Here is a 19,957-nt window from a genome sequence, read left to right as displayed (position 1 = left end):
GTCAATGACTACTTCAGTTTTAACCGCAACAATACAAGAGCACACAACAGATACAAACTCAATGTAAACTTCTCCAAACTCGATTACAGAAAGGACGACTTCAGCAACAGAGTGGTCAATGCCTGGAATGCGCTACCTGACTCTGTTGTTACATCCTCTAACCCCCACTCCTTTAACCTTAAACTATCCACTATTGACCTCACCCCTTTCCTAAGAGGTCTGTAAGGGGTGTGCATAAGTGCACCATCATGCCTATGTCCCTGTCCTATTGTCCCCATTTATTCGTACCTATTTAAAAAATAAAAGAAGGAAGGGGGAAGGAGGGAGAACAGGGAAGGAAGGAAGGAAGGAAGGAAGGAAGGAAGGAAAGGAAGGGAGAGAATACCCATTCCTAAGAGGTGTGTAAGGGGCATGCATAAGTGTACAATTGTGCCTACAGTCCCTGTCCTATTGCCCCCATTTAGTCGTACCTATTTCCTGTATTTTTACTCATGTTTACACCTGTACCAAGCAATTGACAAATCAAATAAATAAATAAATAAACATTCAAAAATGATAGATCTCTCAGGAAGAAGCAAAATTATTAGAATTATTTACACCCACAAGTTACCCAAAAATCCTACTAAGTGGATCATATGACACTTCTCCTATAGGAAGTAGAGTGAAGGAGAATTGCCTTCTGAAGTCAACTCACAAAGTAACTCAGATAAGAAAGTTAAACTTAGGAAGAAGATCCATCTAAGTCAGTTTAGGATGGATAGTCAGTCCTCCTAAAAAGATTGGAGATATCTTACTAAAGAAGCTACCTCCAAACTTTGTCTTGGTGTGTATGGATACACAGTCGAATGCAAACTGTGTGGGGGAAACCATAACTCAGCATGGAATTCGGCGCACCCCAAAATAAACCCACGAACCTCATCCTTATTTTGAAAGTGTTACGATGGTTTCTAATCAAACACACTAAGTAAAAGTTGGCTGTATCAAGCACGTCATCTGGGCACCAATTTGCAATTTTCTTCTTTCTCTTTCTGATCTTATTAAAATTCACCTTGCAGCTGAAACTGAATTTGTACCAGAGAAGGAAAACTAGAAAGAACTAACTGGTGCCCACCAAGCTGAACTCATTTCAGCCATTTGCAGCAAGCCAAGAACCAGATTTGGGGACAGCAGATTAAAAAGAATCAGTGAAGGAATCAATTTTTTTTTAATGCAAAATATTGAAAGAATGCAAATTATAAAGACTCTATGAGGAAGTTCCGTGATAGCACAGTTCTACAACGAGAAAAAAAAACAGCAACCCAGAATTGAAGAGCAAATTATGGGATGGGAGAAATTAAGACAGTTTTAAGGGATCCAAGCGTCTTTCTTGGCATAACCCCATTCTATTTGTTTCATTTCACTTAGGCATCGCCTGACTCTAAACCAAATCTGGACGATTCATCATTTGATAAACCAGAAAAACACAATAGGAAACATTATTAGAAAGTCCCTACAGGAAGAAGTTAATTCGGAGCACCTGAGCATTTAAAAGCACCAAAAAATAAATGATAAAACCAGAAGGCTGGAAGAAGTAAAACTGCACATATCAGCAGTGTTCAAAGGGATGTACAACAATATTTGGAGGTGGTTGGTGAAATGGTTTACACAACTTGTAAATAATGAGTAATGCCATTGAAGACTCAGCTTGTCTCCCATTCTTACGTTGGCAACCACTGGAAAAACGAGTATCAAATCTTGCACAAAAGTAAGAAAGACCCCCCAACCTATGATAAATTCATTTTTTCAATTCTCTGCAGGTAGCTATTTCTGTGAAATGGGTCTAAAGTTCCAACATTAGGCATAAGAGTGGCTTTGTTCACACAAACACTATTCACCAAGCTGTTTGTGAACTGATCTGTCATGTTAATCTTGATCTGTTTTAAGCTTAAGCAAAGTTTTTTTAAATTGACTTTCAACAACCAAGTTAAACCCCTTGCGCAAACATAGCCAGTATGTCTTATTCATGCCACATAAAAATTGAACATAGGTAGCTTTGTAAACGACACTTTTATCTTCCATTTTTTAATTGTTCTACTTGTGTTGAACTTGTTTTTTCCCCTGGAACACACTAAAAATTCCAGAGTATGATCCGGTTGTGAATAATGATGCCAATTTGCTCACAATCTTCTTTCCTGCCTTTAATAAATTACCGGAGTTATTCCAAATGCTAAAACAAGAATAGCCCAACTCCAAACAGCCATCAACACACTTGAGTGAAGAACTCAACAACCAAAGTTGTCATCTCAAACCTTTTTGGGTTCAAGTCAAGAGAAACACATTGTCCATCTCCGCAACAGCCCATCATGTCACTGCTCAGAAACACCTTCAAGTTTTCGAAAGGAAAAATCAACATAATTTTTCACAACTTTTTCACAAAAAGTCATCACAACCACTTCCTTTAACATCCTTCTTGGTGGGCCTGGTCCACCATGAAATACAAGGAAGAGAAGAAGTTCAAAAGAGAAAGAGAAAATACGGCATTTTCTATCCTCCCGGTAGATGCCGTACTTGGACCAAACATAACACCATTGATGTTCTCCAACTTCAAGGAAGCATCTTAAAAGAACGATCTGGACTCACCCCTGGAAGTGTCTTCTGTTCATGTAATGCACTCTGAGCTTTAAGAGCTGACTCTCTTTCACAGTACGTTAGGAAGGCACAACCTGTAAAAAAGAAAACATGGAGAAAAATGAGAACAGGCTAGCTTTTCCCGAGATCCAATTTCGGGTAGGACCAAATCTTCTCCATGAGCAGATGGGTCTATTTCTAAACACAGAAGACTAGTTGAACAATTATGACCACAAGCTTAATCCAACCCTCTGTCAAGAGAATCTGGCAGAAGCCATCTTGGGCTGCCTCATAGTTGCCACAAACTTTGAGAGGGGCAAAGGAGGGGAAATAGATAAGCTGGCTAAGCAGTCAAAACAAACTTTTTCTTGTGGGAACCAAGGTCATCCCAACAGGTGGCAGTTGAAGGAGGAGAGTTAGTGACCAAGCAGTCTGCCAGCTACTTTCATTGGACAATGTGACCAGTGACATCTGGGGAGGGAAATATTTGCTCTGATAATTATGGAAAAACTGCAGGAACTTTTAGAGTTGTTTTTCACTAGCTGTGCCGATATGATGTATCCAATAAATATGTTCTTTGAGTTAAACATACATTTTCAGTTTACATACATAAGTGTTTTATCTGAATCCATTTGCTTACATAATATTACTTTCCAAGCTCCTAATTTCTACCCCATTATCCAACCATTTGTAGAACATGTTCAAAAATACTCTATATCTTCTTTTTCTTTTATCTTTAACATCACTGTCTATTTCTGCACAATCTAGTTTTTTTTTTAACTACATCTTCTTCTGTAGGTGTTTCCTCATTTTTCCAGTTCTGTGCAAACATAATACTTGCTGCTGTCAAGAAATTTAATATTAAATATATATTCCTTTTATCATACTTTTCTGGTACCATACTTAACAGATATATTTCTCGCTTATAAACCATATGTAACTTTAACATCTTTTCTACCCATGTATGTATTTTTGTCCAATATTACTTTGCTTTTGCACATGTCCACCACATGTAATAATATGTACTCAGTATCTGATTACATTTCCAACATCCGGCAGACATGTTTTTAAATATCTTTGTTAACCTCGTCAATGGTAAGTGCCACCTATGAAACATTGTATATAAATTTTCCTTGTAAGTAGTTGCCATTGTCAGCTTACAGTTTCTTTCCTAACATTTTTACCATTTGTCTAAGTATATAGTATATCCAATTTTTTTTGCCCACGCTATCATTGTCTCTTTTACCTGTTTGTCTTCCATTTTTAAGCTTAACAAAACGTTGTATAGTTTCTTGATTAACTTTTTATCCACCCCTAACATTATTTGGTCAAGTGCTGTTTGCTCTTTGTAGAAGCCATATCTTCTATATATCTAAAAGCGAAATACCCCTCACGCATCATCACAAAATCTGCAGAACCGTAAAGCCTATAGACTTGAAATTTGGCACGTGTGTTCCTCTTGGCTTTTAGGTGCTCACTAAGAAAGGATTTTTTGAAATTGACCATCAGAACATTAGTATTTCATATATTATTATTATTAATATGCTCTGATGCTAAGGAGTTCTATTCCCCCTCCCCACCTGAAAAGAAATCTGTTACAAATGCAAAACACAAGCAGACAAGAGGAGGTTCAATTTCAGTTTCAGAGCAGCAAGCAGCTTTAGTACAGAACAGTTGAGCTAAGCCATGCCCAGGCTCCTTGCTGTCTCTTCCTTGCTCATGCAGCAAATACTGTTTCAGTTTTCAAACAGCCCTCAACTCTCTCACAACTGACAGGATGCTAGCCAGATGAATACTGATGGATTCTGGTAGGCAGAGGCAGATTTTTTCCCCCTTATTTTCCTCCCCAAAAACTAAGCCCAACTACATAGTTTTGTAGCGAAGCATGGGTATCAAGCTAGTGTTTTAATATCTTTCTCATACCTCAGTTGTATTTTTTTAAAGCCACTTTTGAAAAGGCAAAACATAGTCACCGAACCGTGGTAACACCGGTTGAATCCCACCCCTGCTTCCAACTCTGTTATTCTAATTCTAAGGCCATGAAAGGTGCTGAAGTATGATTTGGCAAATTTAAGAGCCCCATGAAAAGGGTGGATTCTCTAAAACAGAAGCCTTTAAATTTGACAGGGTCAAGATTTGTGGACTTTTAACTCCCAGAATTCCCGAGCCAGCTTGTTATATGGTAATTCCATCTCATTCTATCCTCTATATCAGGGGTCCCCAACCACCGGTCCGCGGACCGGGACCGGTCCATGGAACAACTCCTACCGGGCGCTGGCTTGCTGGCGCCGCCATCTTTTTGATGAAAAGTGCTTCGGTGAGCTTTTCTGGGTAGAAAGCTCACCAGAAGCACGTTTTCATCAAAAAACATGGCGGCGCCAGCGCTTCCGGTGAGCTTTTCCGGGTAGAAAGCTCACCGGAAGCACGCTTTTCATCAAAAAGATGGCGCCAGCGCTTCGGTGAGCTTTTCCGGGTAGAAAGCTCACCGGAAGCACGTTTTCATCAAAAAGATGGCGGCGCCAGCGCTTCGGTGAGCTTTTCCGGGTAGAAAGCCATTTCTACCCGGAAAAGCTCACTGAGCGCGAGCCGCCATCTTTTTTGATGAAACGTGCTTCCGTGAGGTCACCGGAAGCACTTTTTCATCAAAAAGATGGCGGCGCCCAGCTGATGCCGGTACCGGGCCGCGGCGTAAAAAAGGTTGGGGATCACTGCTCTATATTCAGTATCTGTCTGTCTTCTGTCCATCCATCCATCCATCTATCCATCCATCCATCCATCCATCCATCCATCCATCCATCCATGCATCCATTCAGTTAATGTGAGGCTAATGAGTGCACAATTGAGGCTGGCACACACATAGTTGCATTCACGAGTTTATATCCTCTTTTCATCTTTGTGCACGCAAAATAGGGAAAAGCAAAGTTCCATTGGAGAAAAAAAAAGAGTTTTCTTTAAAAAGAAGAGGTATCTGTGTGTGTGAGAGAGAGGGAGAGAGAGATTGTAAGCTTCCTCTCAGGAACGATATGCAGAATTTGCCTAGTTTTATTTCGCTTTCCGTAACCGCTCTGTGGCTTTGTTTACTGTACATTTAAATTACATTATTTTCATCCTGTAAAAAAATTCATTAATATACACGTAAACATTTCTGTTTAAAAAGTTTTCCCTTGCCTATTTCTGTTGAGCTGGAACCAATTACCCTATTTTCCATAGAAATCTCACTCTGAGCAGCGCAAATTCAAACCACGCAACTGTTTCATGGGATTCATTAACCACGCTAATCGAGATCTACCTATGTATCGCCTATACTGTATATCTGTGTCTGTATAGCCTATTGAGCTTAACATATGTTAATGGGGTGTGTTGATTTATTGTTTATTTTAATTTATGTCTCAGTTTATACAGCAGCCCATCTGAGCATCTTGTGACATACATAGGATAGGATAGGATGGGGTAAGGTAGGGTAGGGTAGGGTAAGTAGGGTAGAATAGAACAGAACAGAACAGAACAGAATAGAATAGAATAGAATAGAATAGAATAGAATAGAATAGAATAGAATATATGGAGTGGAGTTGAATGGAATGGAATAGAATGCAGTGGAGTGGAGTGGAGTGGAGTGGAATGGAGTGAAGTGAAGTGAAGTGGAGTGGAGTGGAGTGGAGTGGAGTGGAGTGGAGTGGAGTAGAGTAGAGTAGAGTAGAGTAGAGTAGAGTAGAGTAGAGTAGAGTAGAGTAGAAAAAAGAAAATGTGGAATAGAATAAAATGGAATGGAATGCAGAGAATAGAGCAGAATGTAGACTGGAATAGAATGGAATGGAATAGAAAAAAAACGGAATGGAACTGAACAGAAGGGAATGTTAGGTTGCAACATTTTGCTCAAAAGGAGATACTGCTGCAATTTCCCTATATTTTTAAGTTCTGTCCCAGATTACCTGGGATTAAAAAAAAAAAAAGAATACTAACTTCGGTTCTAGAGGAAGATCTTGATATGCGAGCACCAGACTAAAAAGCAGGAAAGCGGAAGTTCAAGTCCTATCTTAGCTGGGTGACTTTGGGCCAATCACCAAGAGATGGTGAGTTCTAGTTCTGCCTTAGGCATGAAAGCCAGCTGGGTGACTTTGGGCCAATCTCCAGGAGGCTGTGAGTTCTCGTCCCACCTTAAACATGAAAGCCAACTGCTTGACTTTGGGCTAATCACCAGGAGACAGTGAGTTCTAGTCCTGACTAGGCATGAAAGCTGGCTAAGTGTGTTTGATCTAATAACTGGGAGATGGTGAATTTTAGTTCCACCTTAAACATAAAAGCCAACTGCTTGACTTTGGGTCTGTCACCGGTGTCACTGGAGACAGTGAATTCTAATTCCACCTTAGTCATAGTCTAAAGGAAATATAATATTCTGCCTTTTAAAAAATATTTCCCAAAATATTGTATTCTTCTGGGGTGGAGTGTGAGGCTCCCCACAAATCCTTACGCCAACACTTACTTCAAAGCTGAAGTCTCAAATCTGTTGCGACGCTGAAGGAAGCTACAGAAGATAGGGTTGTCCTCACACCAGTGAAAACAATAGAATTACAAAATTCCACCTAACGTTTTTGGCACGCTTCTGAAGACAGGTCTCTCCATGAACACGGACAACTCCAGATTTGCAACCAGGTGGAAAATGCACTGGGAGATGCAAAGCTTCTGATCTGAGGGACGCAAATCTGTAGCTCCAAATCTCCATCCAAAGGAGGAACAATAGCTGATGGAGTCTTCCTGCAAAACCCCCAGCTGGTGCAATCAGCAGGAACAGGTGTCTTGCACCTGTGGCTCCATCTTGGTCTCCAGGAGGAGGGCAGGGCCATCAGTTAACCCTGTGGTGTCCAGGAAAAACACAAAACCCCAGTTCCTTTTTTCTTCTAGAACAGGCTTCTCCAAACTTGGCAACTTTAAGACTTTAAGATCTTTTTTTTTTCAAAAGGTAATTGGACTTCGTTTTCCCTCATTTCAATTCTCACCCAAGAAGCTTCTTCAGTTCTGACAGAATGGTCGAGGATGGAAGGACTTCTATTCCAAGAAATACAAATCCTTCCACCCTTCATCATTCTGTCTGGTTTCTTTCATTCATTCATTCATTCATTCATTCATTCATTCATTCATTCATTCATTTATTTTTGTCAATTGCTTACAAGATAATAGGTATAAGTAAAAACATAGTTATGAATACATGGATACGTATAAGAAAAATAAAAAATAAAAGAAACAATAGGACAAGGACGGTAGGCACGTTGGTGTGCTTATGCACGCCCCCACAAACCTCTTAGGAAAGGGGTGAGGTCAATAGTAGACAGTCTAAGGTTAAAGTTTTTTTGGGAAAAAACACAGAGTCAGGTAGAGTATTCCAGACATTGACCACTCTGTTGCTGAAGTCGTATTTCCTGCAATCAAGTTTGGTGCAGTTAACCTTGAGTTTGTATCTATTGTGTGCTCTTGTGTTGTTATGGTTGAAGCTGAAGTATTCATTGACAGGTAGGACATTGCAATGTATGATTTTATATACTATACTAAATCGGACCAAAGGGGGTGTAGTTCTAGATCTTCTAGGTCTAGAATTTCAAGTCTGGTGGCATAAGGTATTCTGCAATCAGTAGAGGAGTGGAGAACTCTTCTTGTGAAATATTTCTGGACTTTCTCAACTGTCAGATACGTAATGTGGGTTCCAGACTGATGAGCTGTATTCGAGTATTGGTCTAGCAAATGTTTTGTATGCTCTAGTTATTAGTGTAATATTACCAGAGAAAAAGCTACGTAGGATTAGGTTAACAACTCTTAACGCCTTTTTGTCTATGTAGTTACAGTGGGCTCTAGCACTTAGATCATTAGAGATGCATACTCCAAGGTCCTTGACAGAGTCTGGATCATCAACAAGGTCTTGACTATTCAGCCTGTATTTTATTTTCTGATTATTATTTTTTTTGCTAATATGTAGGACAGAGCATTTATTTGTTGCGATTTGAAGTTGCCATTTGTTTGACCATTCTGATACATAGTCGAGGTCTTTTTGAAGGGTAGCAGTATTTTCTGTGATGTTGAATAGCTTTACATCATCAGCGAAGAGAACGCAGTTGCTCTTGATATGATTACAGAGGTCATTTATGTAGAGTATGAAAAGAGTTGGTCCTAAAATTTTGAAGATGTTTCACTTCTCACCCAAGAAGCTTCTTCAGTTCTGATGGAATAGTGGAGGATGGAAGGATTTTTATTTCTTGCAGACAGCTGATCATTTGCATTCTTTTAGACAGTCCTTGAGGCCACTTGGGGGTTAATCTGTGTCTTCAGAGTCACTGACCCTCTAACAGGATGCAAATGACCAGCTGTCTGCAAGGAATATAAATCTTTCCATTCCCCACCATCCAGTCAGAGCTGAAGAAGCATCTTCGGAGGAGAAGTGAAAATCTTCAAAAAGAAACCAGAAAGTCCAGTTGCTTCTTTAAAAAGCACCTTTGGGACATTCAGATGTTCAAAGTCTGTCTTTCTTATACGTCCATGTAAGAACAGCATTCTTTCTACCATTCCACGGCAGAGAATTTCAACACTGTTCAGAAGACAGTACCCTTGTGCCTCTGTTGAATCCCTAACAATCATTAAGTCAGCTTTGTAAGCTAGTTTAGACTAAGCCAAGCTTAGTCTTAACTCAGTTTCTCAATAAACATGGAAATAATCCACACATGTCTTTATTTGTTTGCTTTTGTGCAAATAAATAATTGTAGTCATAAGAAGTGTGTATTTTATGTGAAAGAAGGTTCAACAAGAGAGTTAATGATATCTGGACAGTTTTCAAAAGGCAACCGGTCAAAACTCAAATGGAAAACAATACTCAAAATTTAATTTTGGTACTAAATCATGCGCTGTATGAATCTCTGCGGTCCAGACAATGAGAGAAGACAATGACACCAGTTTCAAACCCAGAGTAGTTGATACCATCTAATGAGGTGCTGATGGAGGCACACCAGCGAAAAGATAAACTACAGAGTGTGACTTTCCTGTAATGGTTGTGATATATTTCCTCTCCTGGTGATGGTTCTCATGACAGCTGAGAATAATGAAGGTCTGCTAGGCTTCCAGATTACATCTAATAATTCAAAGGGGACGGGTGGCCAACTCTTCCTGTCCTTGGGAAAACAGACCCCCCTCCCCCACTGGTAAGGTCTGTTGGGAACAAGGGAAGCAATGGGGACTGAAGGATTAGAACAAAACCCTTTCTCCAGAAGGAGGAGATTGGGTGAGACAGAGACAGAGGGGTGCTTGGTGCTCTCTGAGCTTGGTGGTTTTCGTGGAGACATTTCATGACCCAGCTAGGTAGTGCTAGAAGAGAGTTGGGTTTGTGGAGAGGAGGAAGAGGAGGAAGAGGAGGAGTTCTTGTTCCTTTCTGAGCTTAGTGGTATTCTTGCAGATGTTTCATGACCCAACCAGGTTGCATCATCAGTGCTAGAAGGGAGGGAGATAGGCAAAGAGGAGGAGGAGAACTAAGGGGTGCTTGGTGCTCTCTGAGCTTGGACCTTCTTGCAGATGTTTCGTGACCCAGTTAGGTAACATTATCAGTGCTAGAAGGGAGTTGGGTTGGAGGAGGAGGAGGACTGTGGGGTCCTTGGTGCTGTCTGAGCTTGGTGGTATTCTTGCACATATTTCATGACCCAACCAGGTTGCATCATCAGTGCTAGAAGGGAGGGAGATAGGCAAAGAGAAGGAGGAGGAGAAGAAGGACCGTGGGGTGCTTGGTGTTCTCTGAGCTTAGAGGTTTTCTTGCAGATGTTTCATGACCCAGCTAGGTAATGCCTTCAGTGCTAAAAAGGAGCTTGGTTGGAGGAGGAGGAGGAGGAGGAAGAGGAGGAGGAAGAGGAGATTGTCCTGCCAGTGTTGGTGGGAGTGGTCTGACAGGGCAAGCCACTAGAATATAAACTAAGAGCAAACTACTCTCATTACTAGAAATGATACTACCTCTTCAACTGGCAGCGTTGAGAAACACTGATCTAAACACAACACATATACCCTAAATAAAGCAAAAATGAGTCAACCTAACGGCAGCACTTTCTCTGAACAGACCCGTTAGGCCTTTGGCATTCTTATGTGTGTTGTCTGAACATAGTCAATATCTCTCAGAGCTGGGAGAACAAATACCATCATTGTGCCCAAAACTATAGTCCTCTAATATAAATTTTTTTTCATTTTAAGACTAATTTTAAAAGACAGGCTCAATCAGAGAATTGTCTAGTTTAATTTCTAGATGTGATCATTTCTTCCCCATCAACTATTTTTTTTAAATATGTTTAATTGAAAGTTTTACATAGAGCATATAAGTGAAACCAAACTAATAAAGTTTAAAAGGAAGAAAAAAGAAAGGGGACGGGAGGGAAGCAAGAGGAGCGGAAGAAAGGAAAGGAAAGGAAAGGAAAGGAAAGGAAAGGAAAGGAAAGGAAAGGAAGAGAGAGGATGGAGGATGGATGAAGATGGTAGGAAGATAGAAAGGTAGGAAGATAGGAACAGAGGGAGGGAGGAAGAAATAAGTAAGTAGGTAAATAAGTAAAGAAGGAAGGAAGGAAGGAAGGAAGGAAGGAAGGAAGGAAGGAAGGAAGGAAAGGAAAGGAAAGGAAAGGAAAGGAAAGGAAAGGAAAGGAAAGGAAAGGAAAGGAAAGGAAAGGAAAGGAAAGGAAGGAAGAGAGAGTATGGAGGATGGATGAAGACGGTAGGAAGATAGAAAGGTAGGAAGATAAGAACAGAGGGAGGGAGGGAAGAAATAACTAAGTAGGTAAATAAGTAAAGAAGGAAGGAAGGAAGGAAGGAAGGAAGGAAGGAAGGAAGGAAGGAAGGAAGGAAGGAAGGAAGGAAGGAAGGAAGGAAAGAAGAGCAAAGGTGCACAAAGAAAGATTAAAAATCAAAGAAGCATCCAATTGGTTCTGCTGCAAATATAAGTGCAATGGCAGTCCAATTTCAAAACACTACTCACTTATTTCTAATATCCAGTTGTTGTTTTCTAATCATCCAAAACACAAATCATAAATGCATTTCTCCCCCATTTTATTGAAAAAAGCCTATAAAGCAGGGGGCGCCAACCTTTTGGACCTCAGGGACCACCAAACTCATAATTTTAGATCCCAGGGACCACTAACCAATTTGTGGGTGTGGCCTAATTTGTGGGTGTGGCTTGGTGGTCATGTGACTGGCTGGGCATGGCTTGTATGTAAATATTATAAATACTTATATAAATATTGAATTTTTTATAAAGAAAAGCTATTTTTACCCAAAATTAGGCAAAGCAAGCAGATTGAGTTGCTCACAGAATCACAGATTCATTCAGAAATCTATCTATCTGCCATTGGCTAGCTCAGTCTGTCACATAAAATTTGCTTGCAAGCAAACTCATAAAATTTGCTAGCAAGCAAACTCACAAAATTAACTCACAACACACCATGCATGTAAATATTGATTTTTTTATAAAAAAGAGCAACTTTTACCCCCAAATCAGGCAAAGCAGGCAGATTGAGTTGCTCACAGAATCATTCAGTGATCTATCTATCTGCCATCGGTTAACTCAGTCTCTCAAATTTGCTTGCGGTGAGTCTGCACTGAATTTGCTTGCAAGCAAACAGTCCTAAGGGAGGTTCGGCTGTGCTGAGCTGAAGACTAGCAAGAAAGCAAGAAATCCAACCATTTCCTGCTTCCTAGCTAATCTAAATCTCCCGGCACAGCAGAACAGCTGATGGTCGGAAAAAGGAAAAATAGCAATTTAGCAGACAAGTTTACCGGGTAAGGAGTGAGTGGGCGGGGAGGGTTCCCGCGGGCTATGTGGGTGGTGCAGCCTTGTGTTTCTGCGCAGCCTAGATTAATTGCTTTGTGGGGATGCTCTGGGGGTGAAATATCTCTGCGGCCCACCAAAATTTTCTCATAGCCCACCAGTGGGCCGAGGCCCACCGGTGGGCGACCGCTGCTATAAAAGACCATAAAGTCAGCCATACATCTAGACAGTGCCTTTTCTCCCACCAAAGAATTTAATGCAGCCACTTTTACAAATCCCATCATCTTCAGCAGCTGTTCCTGAGTACTGCTGAATCTTTCTCAAGTAAGGTACATATTTCCTTGTCTAGTCATGTCCAGTTTTAGAGCACAATGCTTATCTCCCTTTTGTTGGCCAAGGGAGTCAGCAGCTGTCCAGAGACATTTTCCGTAGTCATGTTGGCCAGCGTGGCTACACAAAAAAGGCTCACGGAATGCTCTTACATTCCTACCAAAGTGGTACCTATTTATCTGCTTGCATTTTAATGCTTTTGAACTGCTAGGTGGGCAGGAGCTCACTCCATCATGTGGCGCTCAGGTCTCAAACCACTGAGCCACTGCGCCTCCCTATTTGTCTCAGAGCATTTTGAACGTTAAGAAATGGGAGCAAAATCCCAAAGCCAAGACCGCACATCAGGCAACCACAGGTTGCTATGGATGTGTAAAATTCCATACTGCTGTGCTGCAGTATTTTGAATATCCTCACCTCAAAACCCTACAGTTGCTTGCCGTTTCCATTTTAAGTTTTTACTAGCAATATTTAGGAGAGTGGTGGTGATGATATGGGGAAAAATGGAATTGCAATGAATGTGATAAATCTTAGGGTTTGAGGGGGAAAATGGATTCATAAGTGCTGTGACAATCGTGAAAAATGGTAAAGCTGGAGGCAGAGAGGCAGAAGGGGGAATCATGTTAAAATAGGGGTGGGCTTTGCTTATAGAGTCACCTGGGCCACAGGTTAATGCAGGTGTGAAGGTTGCTTTGCGTCTGATTGGAAGAAAGTTAAGAGCATTACAGAGTTGAAGGGACCTTGGAGACCTCGACTATGTATCAGAATGGTCAAACAAATGGCAACTTCAAATCTCAACAAATAAATGATCTGCCTTACATATTGGCAAGAAAAATCAGAAAATAAAATACAGGCTGAATAGTCAAGACCTTGTTGAAGATCCAAACTCTGTCAAAGATCTTGGAGTACTCATCTCAAATGACCTAAGTGCTAGAGCCCACTGTAACTACATATCCAAAAAGGCGTTAAGAGTTGTTAACCTAATTTTTCTCTGGTAATACTACACTACTAACTAGAGCATACAAAACATTTGCTAGACCAATACTCGAATACAGCTCATCAGTCTGGAACCCACATTACGTATCTGACAGTTGAGAAAGTCCAGAAATATTTCACAAGAAGAGTTCTCCGCTCCTCTACTTATTGCAAAATACCTTATGCCACCACACTCGAAATTCTAGACCTAGAAGATCTAGAACTACACCCCCTTTGGTCCGATCTAAGTATAGTATATAAAATCATACATTGCAATGTCCTACCTGCAAACGAATACTTCAGCTTCAACCACAACAAGAGCACACAATAGATACAAACTCAAGGTAAACCTCACCAAACTTGATTTCAGGAAATACGACTTCAGCAACAGAGTGGTCAACGTCTGGAATACTCTACCTGACTCTGTGGTTTCTTCCCCAAACCCCAAAAACTTTCACCTTAGACTGTCTACTATTGACCTCTCACCCCTTTCCTAAGAGGTCTGTAGGGGGCGTGCATAAGCACACCAATGTGCCTAATCCCCCTGTCTTATTGTTTCTTTTTATTTTTCTTATATGTATCCATTTCATGTATTCATAACTATGTTTATACTTATACCTGTTATCTTATAATCTCTTGACAAAATAAATAAATAAATAAATAAATAAATAAATAGTCCAACCCCTTGCTCAAGCAGGAATCCCTATAACCATTTCAGACAAATGAATGTCCAACTTCTTCTTGAAAAACTCCAGTGGTGGAGTATCCACAACTTCTAGAGGCAAGTCGTTCCTCTGTTTCATTTTAAGAATAACAGAATCGGAAGGGACTTTGGAGGTTTTCTAGTCCAGTGGTCGCCAACTGGTGGGCTGAGGACCACTGGAGGTCCGTGAGAAAATTTTGGTGATCTGCAGGGAAAAATCCCCCCCCCAAAGCAATTAATCCGGGCTGCACAGGAATGCATGGCCCGCCACCCACATGGCCCACCCACCTGCTGGCCCCCACCCTTTGACCGAGCACAAACCTTACCTTGAGTAGAGCCATGTGAGCTGGAACTGGAAGGTAAGGCCAACGGTTGGGAAGGGAAATCCACCCCGGGGTGGCTTGCTGACATTGGTGGGAAAGTTGATCCCATATTCCAGAACTGCAGTAGTCACAGGACTGGCCCTTTGGTCATCCCAGAGCAGCTCCTCCAGTCCATGGCAGGCCGGTGAACCCGGGTGGAGGAGCAGCTGCTCTGGGATGACCAAAAAGCCAGTCATGTGACTACTGCAGCTCTGGAATATGGGACCGACTTTCCCACCAACATCAGCAAACCACCGTCAGTCAAAATTCATATTAGTGGTCCACGGGATTTGAAATTATGAGTTTGGTGATCCCTGAGGTCCAAAAGGTTGGCGACCCCTGGTCTAGTCTGCATGGTGCTGGGGTCTGGAACCTGGGCTGTCAGCTCTCCAGCTGAGCCATGGCGCCTCTTGAATCTTCCTACTTTTAGGTAAATCATAATCTTGCTGCCCTTGTCGTATATAAAAACATCGTTACATGACTTTTTTCCTAGTTGTTTGTTCACTGTCCTCCAAAAATGAAATCTTTGCTTTCAATCGTACTTTAGCCTTTAAAATCTTCTGAATTAATGCATATATTTGTATGCAAAATGTTCTGGCTTTTGGGTTTGTTTGTTTTTTTTTACATGTCCACCCGGCACAATAAATGTCCTTTTGTCTTGTTCAGATTTCCAGCAAAGATTCGAAATGCCGTTGTAGATTCTACACAATTTTTCTCTGGTGATAAACCCCGATGATGCATCATGTTATTTTATTTTTTAAATTCTTTTTAAGACTAGAATATAATATCAGTTTCATCCTGCCCGTTGCCTATTTTTGATGTCGCAAATATCTTTGTCTGGAAAACAACGGTCTCCGCATCTATAGGAAGGAAACTATAGATAAAGAGGCACCTTCCCCCGTAATAAATTTCATTAATATAACCAATGAACAATGGAAAAATAAAAGAAAATAAACAATTACAAATATAAATAACTAACCACTCAGTCAACTCATAAAACATTCCTAGGCCTGTTTTGGTAGTTGCCATAAAAAAAAAGGGGGGGGAGGAAGGAAATCTGGAAGAGCAGTGTAGCCATTTGAAAGCAAAAGTACATTCCAACTCTTATCTTTAAAAGATTGCAACTAAACTACCAGAGCTTTTGCCCGTGAATATATTTAATTGGAGAATGTGAGTGATGACACCCAAACTGTGAATGGGCTCAACTGGAGAATCTGGTTGATGAGACACCCGGGGGGGAGGGGGAAAACAGGGTGACAGGTGACTGTGAATGACATATGCCAGAGTTGGCTTCATACAGGGCAGTGCCAGCATATCGCCTCTAATGGATCCTTTGAAGTTTCTTGAAGTTTGGCTTGAGAATCATGATTTAGTTAGAGTGATTGCTGGAATCCTGACAGCAAATCAAAAATGGAAGGGCTACCCATTGTCACAGGCATCTTGGGTAATGAGTAGGAATGTCTAGGCCGATCGCCTTATAGCAAGATTTCATGCAGAAAATCCAACCAAGCCTGGGGGGGAGGAGTGTTTAGCAACCCTAAATTCTATATTTGCACTCAATTTGTTTTTGCTTAATACAGGTCAACTTCAAGAAGTGAGAGGAGCCGAATGTCAACTCATAAAACATTCCTATGCCTGTTTTAGTAGTTGCCATAAAAAAGGGGGGGAAGAAAGAAATCTGGAAGAGCAGCGCAGCAGTTTGAAAGCGAAAGTACATTCCAACTCTTATCTTTAAAAGATTGTAGCTAAAATACCAGAGCTTTTGCCTGTGAATATATTTCGTTGGAGAATGTGAATGATGACACCCAGCCTGGGAACGAGCTCAATTGGAGAATCTGGTTTATGAGACACCCAGGGAGGAGGGGGGAAACAGGGTCACAGGCAATGGTGGGATTCAAATATTTTTGCCACCGGTTTGGTGGCCATGGCTTGGTGGGCACGCTTTGCGCACACGTGCACACACTTTGCATGCACGCGTGTGCCAAACACGCACTTTGCACAGGCACAGAGGCATCCTAACTTGCCTCCTGCAAGCCTGCAGCTGCTGCGCAGTAGTATTCTGTGCCGCGCAAAGCAGCTGTGCTTCAAATTCAGCGGATAAAGGTGAGTATGAGAGCCCGGGCAGGCAGGTGGGCCCAACAGCAGAGCAGTGGAGAGAACCGGTTCGGTCTCCACTGCTCATCACTGCTACCAACTCGTCAGAACTGGGCCAAACTGCTAGGTCACCACCGGTCCCAGGGAACTGTAAATTATGTATAACAGAGTTGGCTTCATACGGGGCAGTGCCAGTATGTTGCCTCTAATAAATCCTTTGAAATTTTTTGAAGTTTGGCTTGATAATCATGATTTAATTAGGGTGATTGCTGGAATCCTAACACACTAATCATCTCTAACAGTGGGGTCTAACTGTAACATCCGCATTCCTTCCTGGGTTATGTTGTGACACTTCCTCAACTCATATGCCAATTTGAAGTTGGCTCTTAGCCAACTCTGTAATGAGTGGTTATATACACTCATTGAGTATTACCCTGAGTTAATGTGGTTTTTTGGAGGCTTGGGGTATTAAGTGAACTTGGTCCATTTGATTAATTCATAGTTCAATCGTGTACTCCATCACTGGAGAGATTAACAGAGTTGGAAGGGACATTGTACGTTATCTAGTCCAACCCCCTACCCAAGCAGGAGACCCTATGCCATTTTTGACAAATGGAAGTCCAATCTCTTTTTGGTTGTCTGAAATAGTCTACTTGCAACAAAGATGATCAGGAGTCTGGAGGTTAATACATACGATGAATGATTGAGAGAACTGGGGATGTCCAGGGAAGAGAAGGATTAGGAGTGACATGGTAGCTGTCCTCCAGTACTTGAGGTTCTATAACAAAGAAGAGGGAGTCAAGCTATTCTTCAAAGCTCCTGAAGGCAGGACAAGAAGCCATGGATGGAAATTAATCAAGGAGAGAACCAACTTAGAACTTCAACACAGATTTCAGAGGATAATTAGGACTGCAGAAAAAACAGTGGCTACCAACCTGCCTTCCATTGAGGACCGGAATACTGCACAAGTCAAAAAGAGGGCTGTGAAAATATTTACAGACCCCTCACATCCCAGACATAAACTGTTTCAACTCCTTCCCTCAAAATGACGCTTTAGAGCACTGTACACCAGAACAACTAGACACAAGGACAGTTTTTTCCCCTAACGCCATCACTCTGCTAAACAAATAATTCCCTCAACACTGTCCAACTATTTCCTAAGTCTGCATTACTATTACTATTAATCTTCCCATCCTTCCTTTTACCCATCTCTTACCACTTGTGACTGAATGACTGTAACCTTGTTGCTTACATCCTAATGATTTTTATTGACTGTTTCCTAGTATGATTTGATTGACTATGATTAAGTGTTGTACCTGATGATTCTTGACGAATGTATCTTTTCTTTTATGTACACTGAGAGCATATGCACCACAACAAATTCCTTGTGTGTCCAATCACACTTGGCCAATAAAGAATTCTATTCTGTTCTATTCAACTTAGAACTGAGGAGAAATTTTCTGACAGTGAGAACAACTAACCAGTGGAACAGTTTACCTTCAGAAGATGTGGGTTCTCCATCACTGGAGGTTTTTAAGAAGAAACTAGGCAGCCATTTTTCAGAAAAGGTGTAGAGAGTCTCCTGCTTGAGCAGGGGGCTGGACTGGAAGACCTCCAAGGTCCCATTCAACTAATAGTCTATTTTTCTATTAAGACGTAATGGGTGGAAACTTGTCAAGGAGAGAACCAACCTAGAACTAAAGAGAAATTTCCTGACAGTGAGAATAATTAATCAGTGGAATGGCTTGCCTTCAGAAGCTGTAGGTGCTCCATCACTGGAAGATTTCAAGAAGACATTGGACAGCCATTTGCCCAGAAAAATAGAAGATCTTCTGCTTGATCAGGGGATTGGACTAGAAGATCTTCCAGCTCTGGTATTGAATTACAAAGTTGCAAACATAGATTTGGGGATTTGGGACTGTAGTGGGGGGTTAAATGAAAAGTCCAATTTGGTTGACTCAAAACTTTCCACAGGGAACTCAGGAGAGAGCAGCCCAAGTAGTAATTGGAAGATGTGGCTGGCTTGCCTCCCACAACATCCTTAATTGGGTCAACGGAGGAAGCAATGTGTCACAGCAATTCCAAAAAGGGTTAATTGACCCAGTCGGTTAACTGACCCAGAATCAATTGAACCAGTCAATTAACTCACGGGAGATTAGATGGATATACCCAGCCATGCATGTGGCTAAATAAACTTCTCTTGGTGAGCTGGGTCATGGATTCATTCTGGAGTGTAGTGTTAACTAACTTTGCCTCTACAAGGTTTAAGCAAAGTCCCAGAGTGGCTGGAAAAAAGGGAATTTCTCCAGGTACTCTGTGTCTATGGCTCTTTCAATTGTTCAACTCTATGATAGTATATAGAACATAGAACAATAGAGTTGAAGGTCTTCCAGACCAATCATCTAGCCAAGCAGGAAACCTTATACCATTTCAGACAAGTGGATGCCCAATCTCTTCTTTAAAAACTTCCAGTGTTGGACCATTCACAACTTCTAGAGGAAAGTTGTTCCAATGATTAATTATTCTGACTGTCAGAAAATTCCTCCTTAGTTCTAAGTTGCTTCCCTCCTTGATTAGTTTTCATCCATTGTTTCTTGTCTTGCCTTTTGGTGCTTTGGAAAAAAAAGGTTGACCAGCTCTTGTTTGAAGAGAAGGCTACACCAGGCCAGAAGGAACCTTGAAGGGACATTGGAGGTCTTCTAGTCCAACCCCCTGGCCAAGCAGGAGACCCCATACCATTTCAGACAAATGGTTGACCAGTCTCTTCTTAAAAGCCTCCAGTGCTGCAGCAGCCACAACTTTTGAAGGCAAATCATTCCACTGGTCAATTTTTTTCCCCTGTTAGGAAATTCCTCTTTAGTTATAGATTTCTTCTCTCCTTGATTATTTTCCATCCACTGCTTCTTGTTCTGCCTTTAGGTGCTTTGGAGAATAGGTTGACCCCCCTCTTCTTGGTGGTAGCCAAGAAAGGACCACATTCGACATCTTACTTCCTACCCCTGCATGACATTCCTTTTTTCTTCTTCTTCAATGAAGGCCTGTGGACAATCCTAGCCAGTAATTAACTGTCATTCTATTGAGCCACGGTCTCTAGGAAACATGAGGTTGAATCAAACGCTC

The 19,957-nt window shown here is 41.3% G+C and overlaps 1 protein-coding gene across 20 annotated transcripts in view; it reads right to left on the bottom strand.

The window, feature by feature from the left end:
- Nucleotides 1–19,957, bottom strand: part of CELF4 (CUGBP Elav-like family member 4) — an 823,187-nt gene that overhangs the window by 678,325 nt on the left and 124,905 nt on the right. For 19 of the 20 annotated variants that reach the window (XM_087958740.1, XM_087958742.1, XM_087958750.1 and 16 more), the window contains exon 2: nt 2,620–2,702. In XM_087958740.1, the coding sequence (XP_087814866.1) occupies nt 2,620–2,702 (83 nt within the window). Of the gene's footprint in view, nt 1–2,619; nt 2,703–7,087; nt 7,324–19,957 lie in introns of those variants that run through there. The other variant, XM_087958752.1, reaches the window with a different exon arrangement.

This window comes from Notechis scutatus, chromosome 2 (assembly GCF_049901735.1).
Source record: "Notechis scutatus isolate UNSWTSFEM ecotype Mainland chromosome 2, rNotScu1.2, whole genome shotgun sequence".
NCBI classification, from domain to species: domain Eukaryota; kingdom Metazoa; phylum Chordata; class Lepidosauria; order Squamata; family Elapidae; genus Notechis; species Notechis scutatus.
The sequence above is the reverse complement of the archived record's forward strand: the minus strand, read 5'-3'. Positions and strand labels throughout refer to the sequence as shown.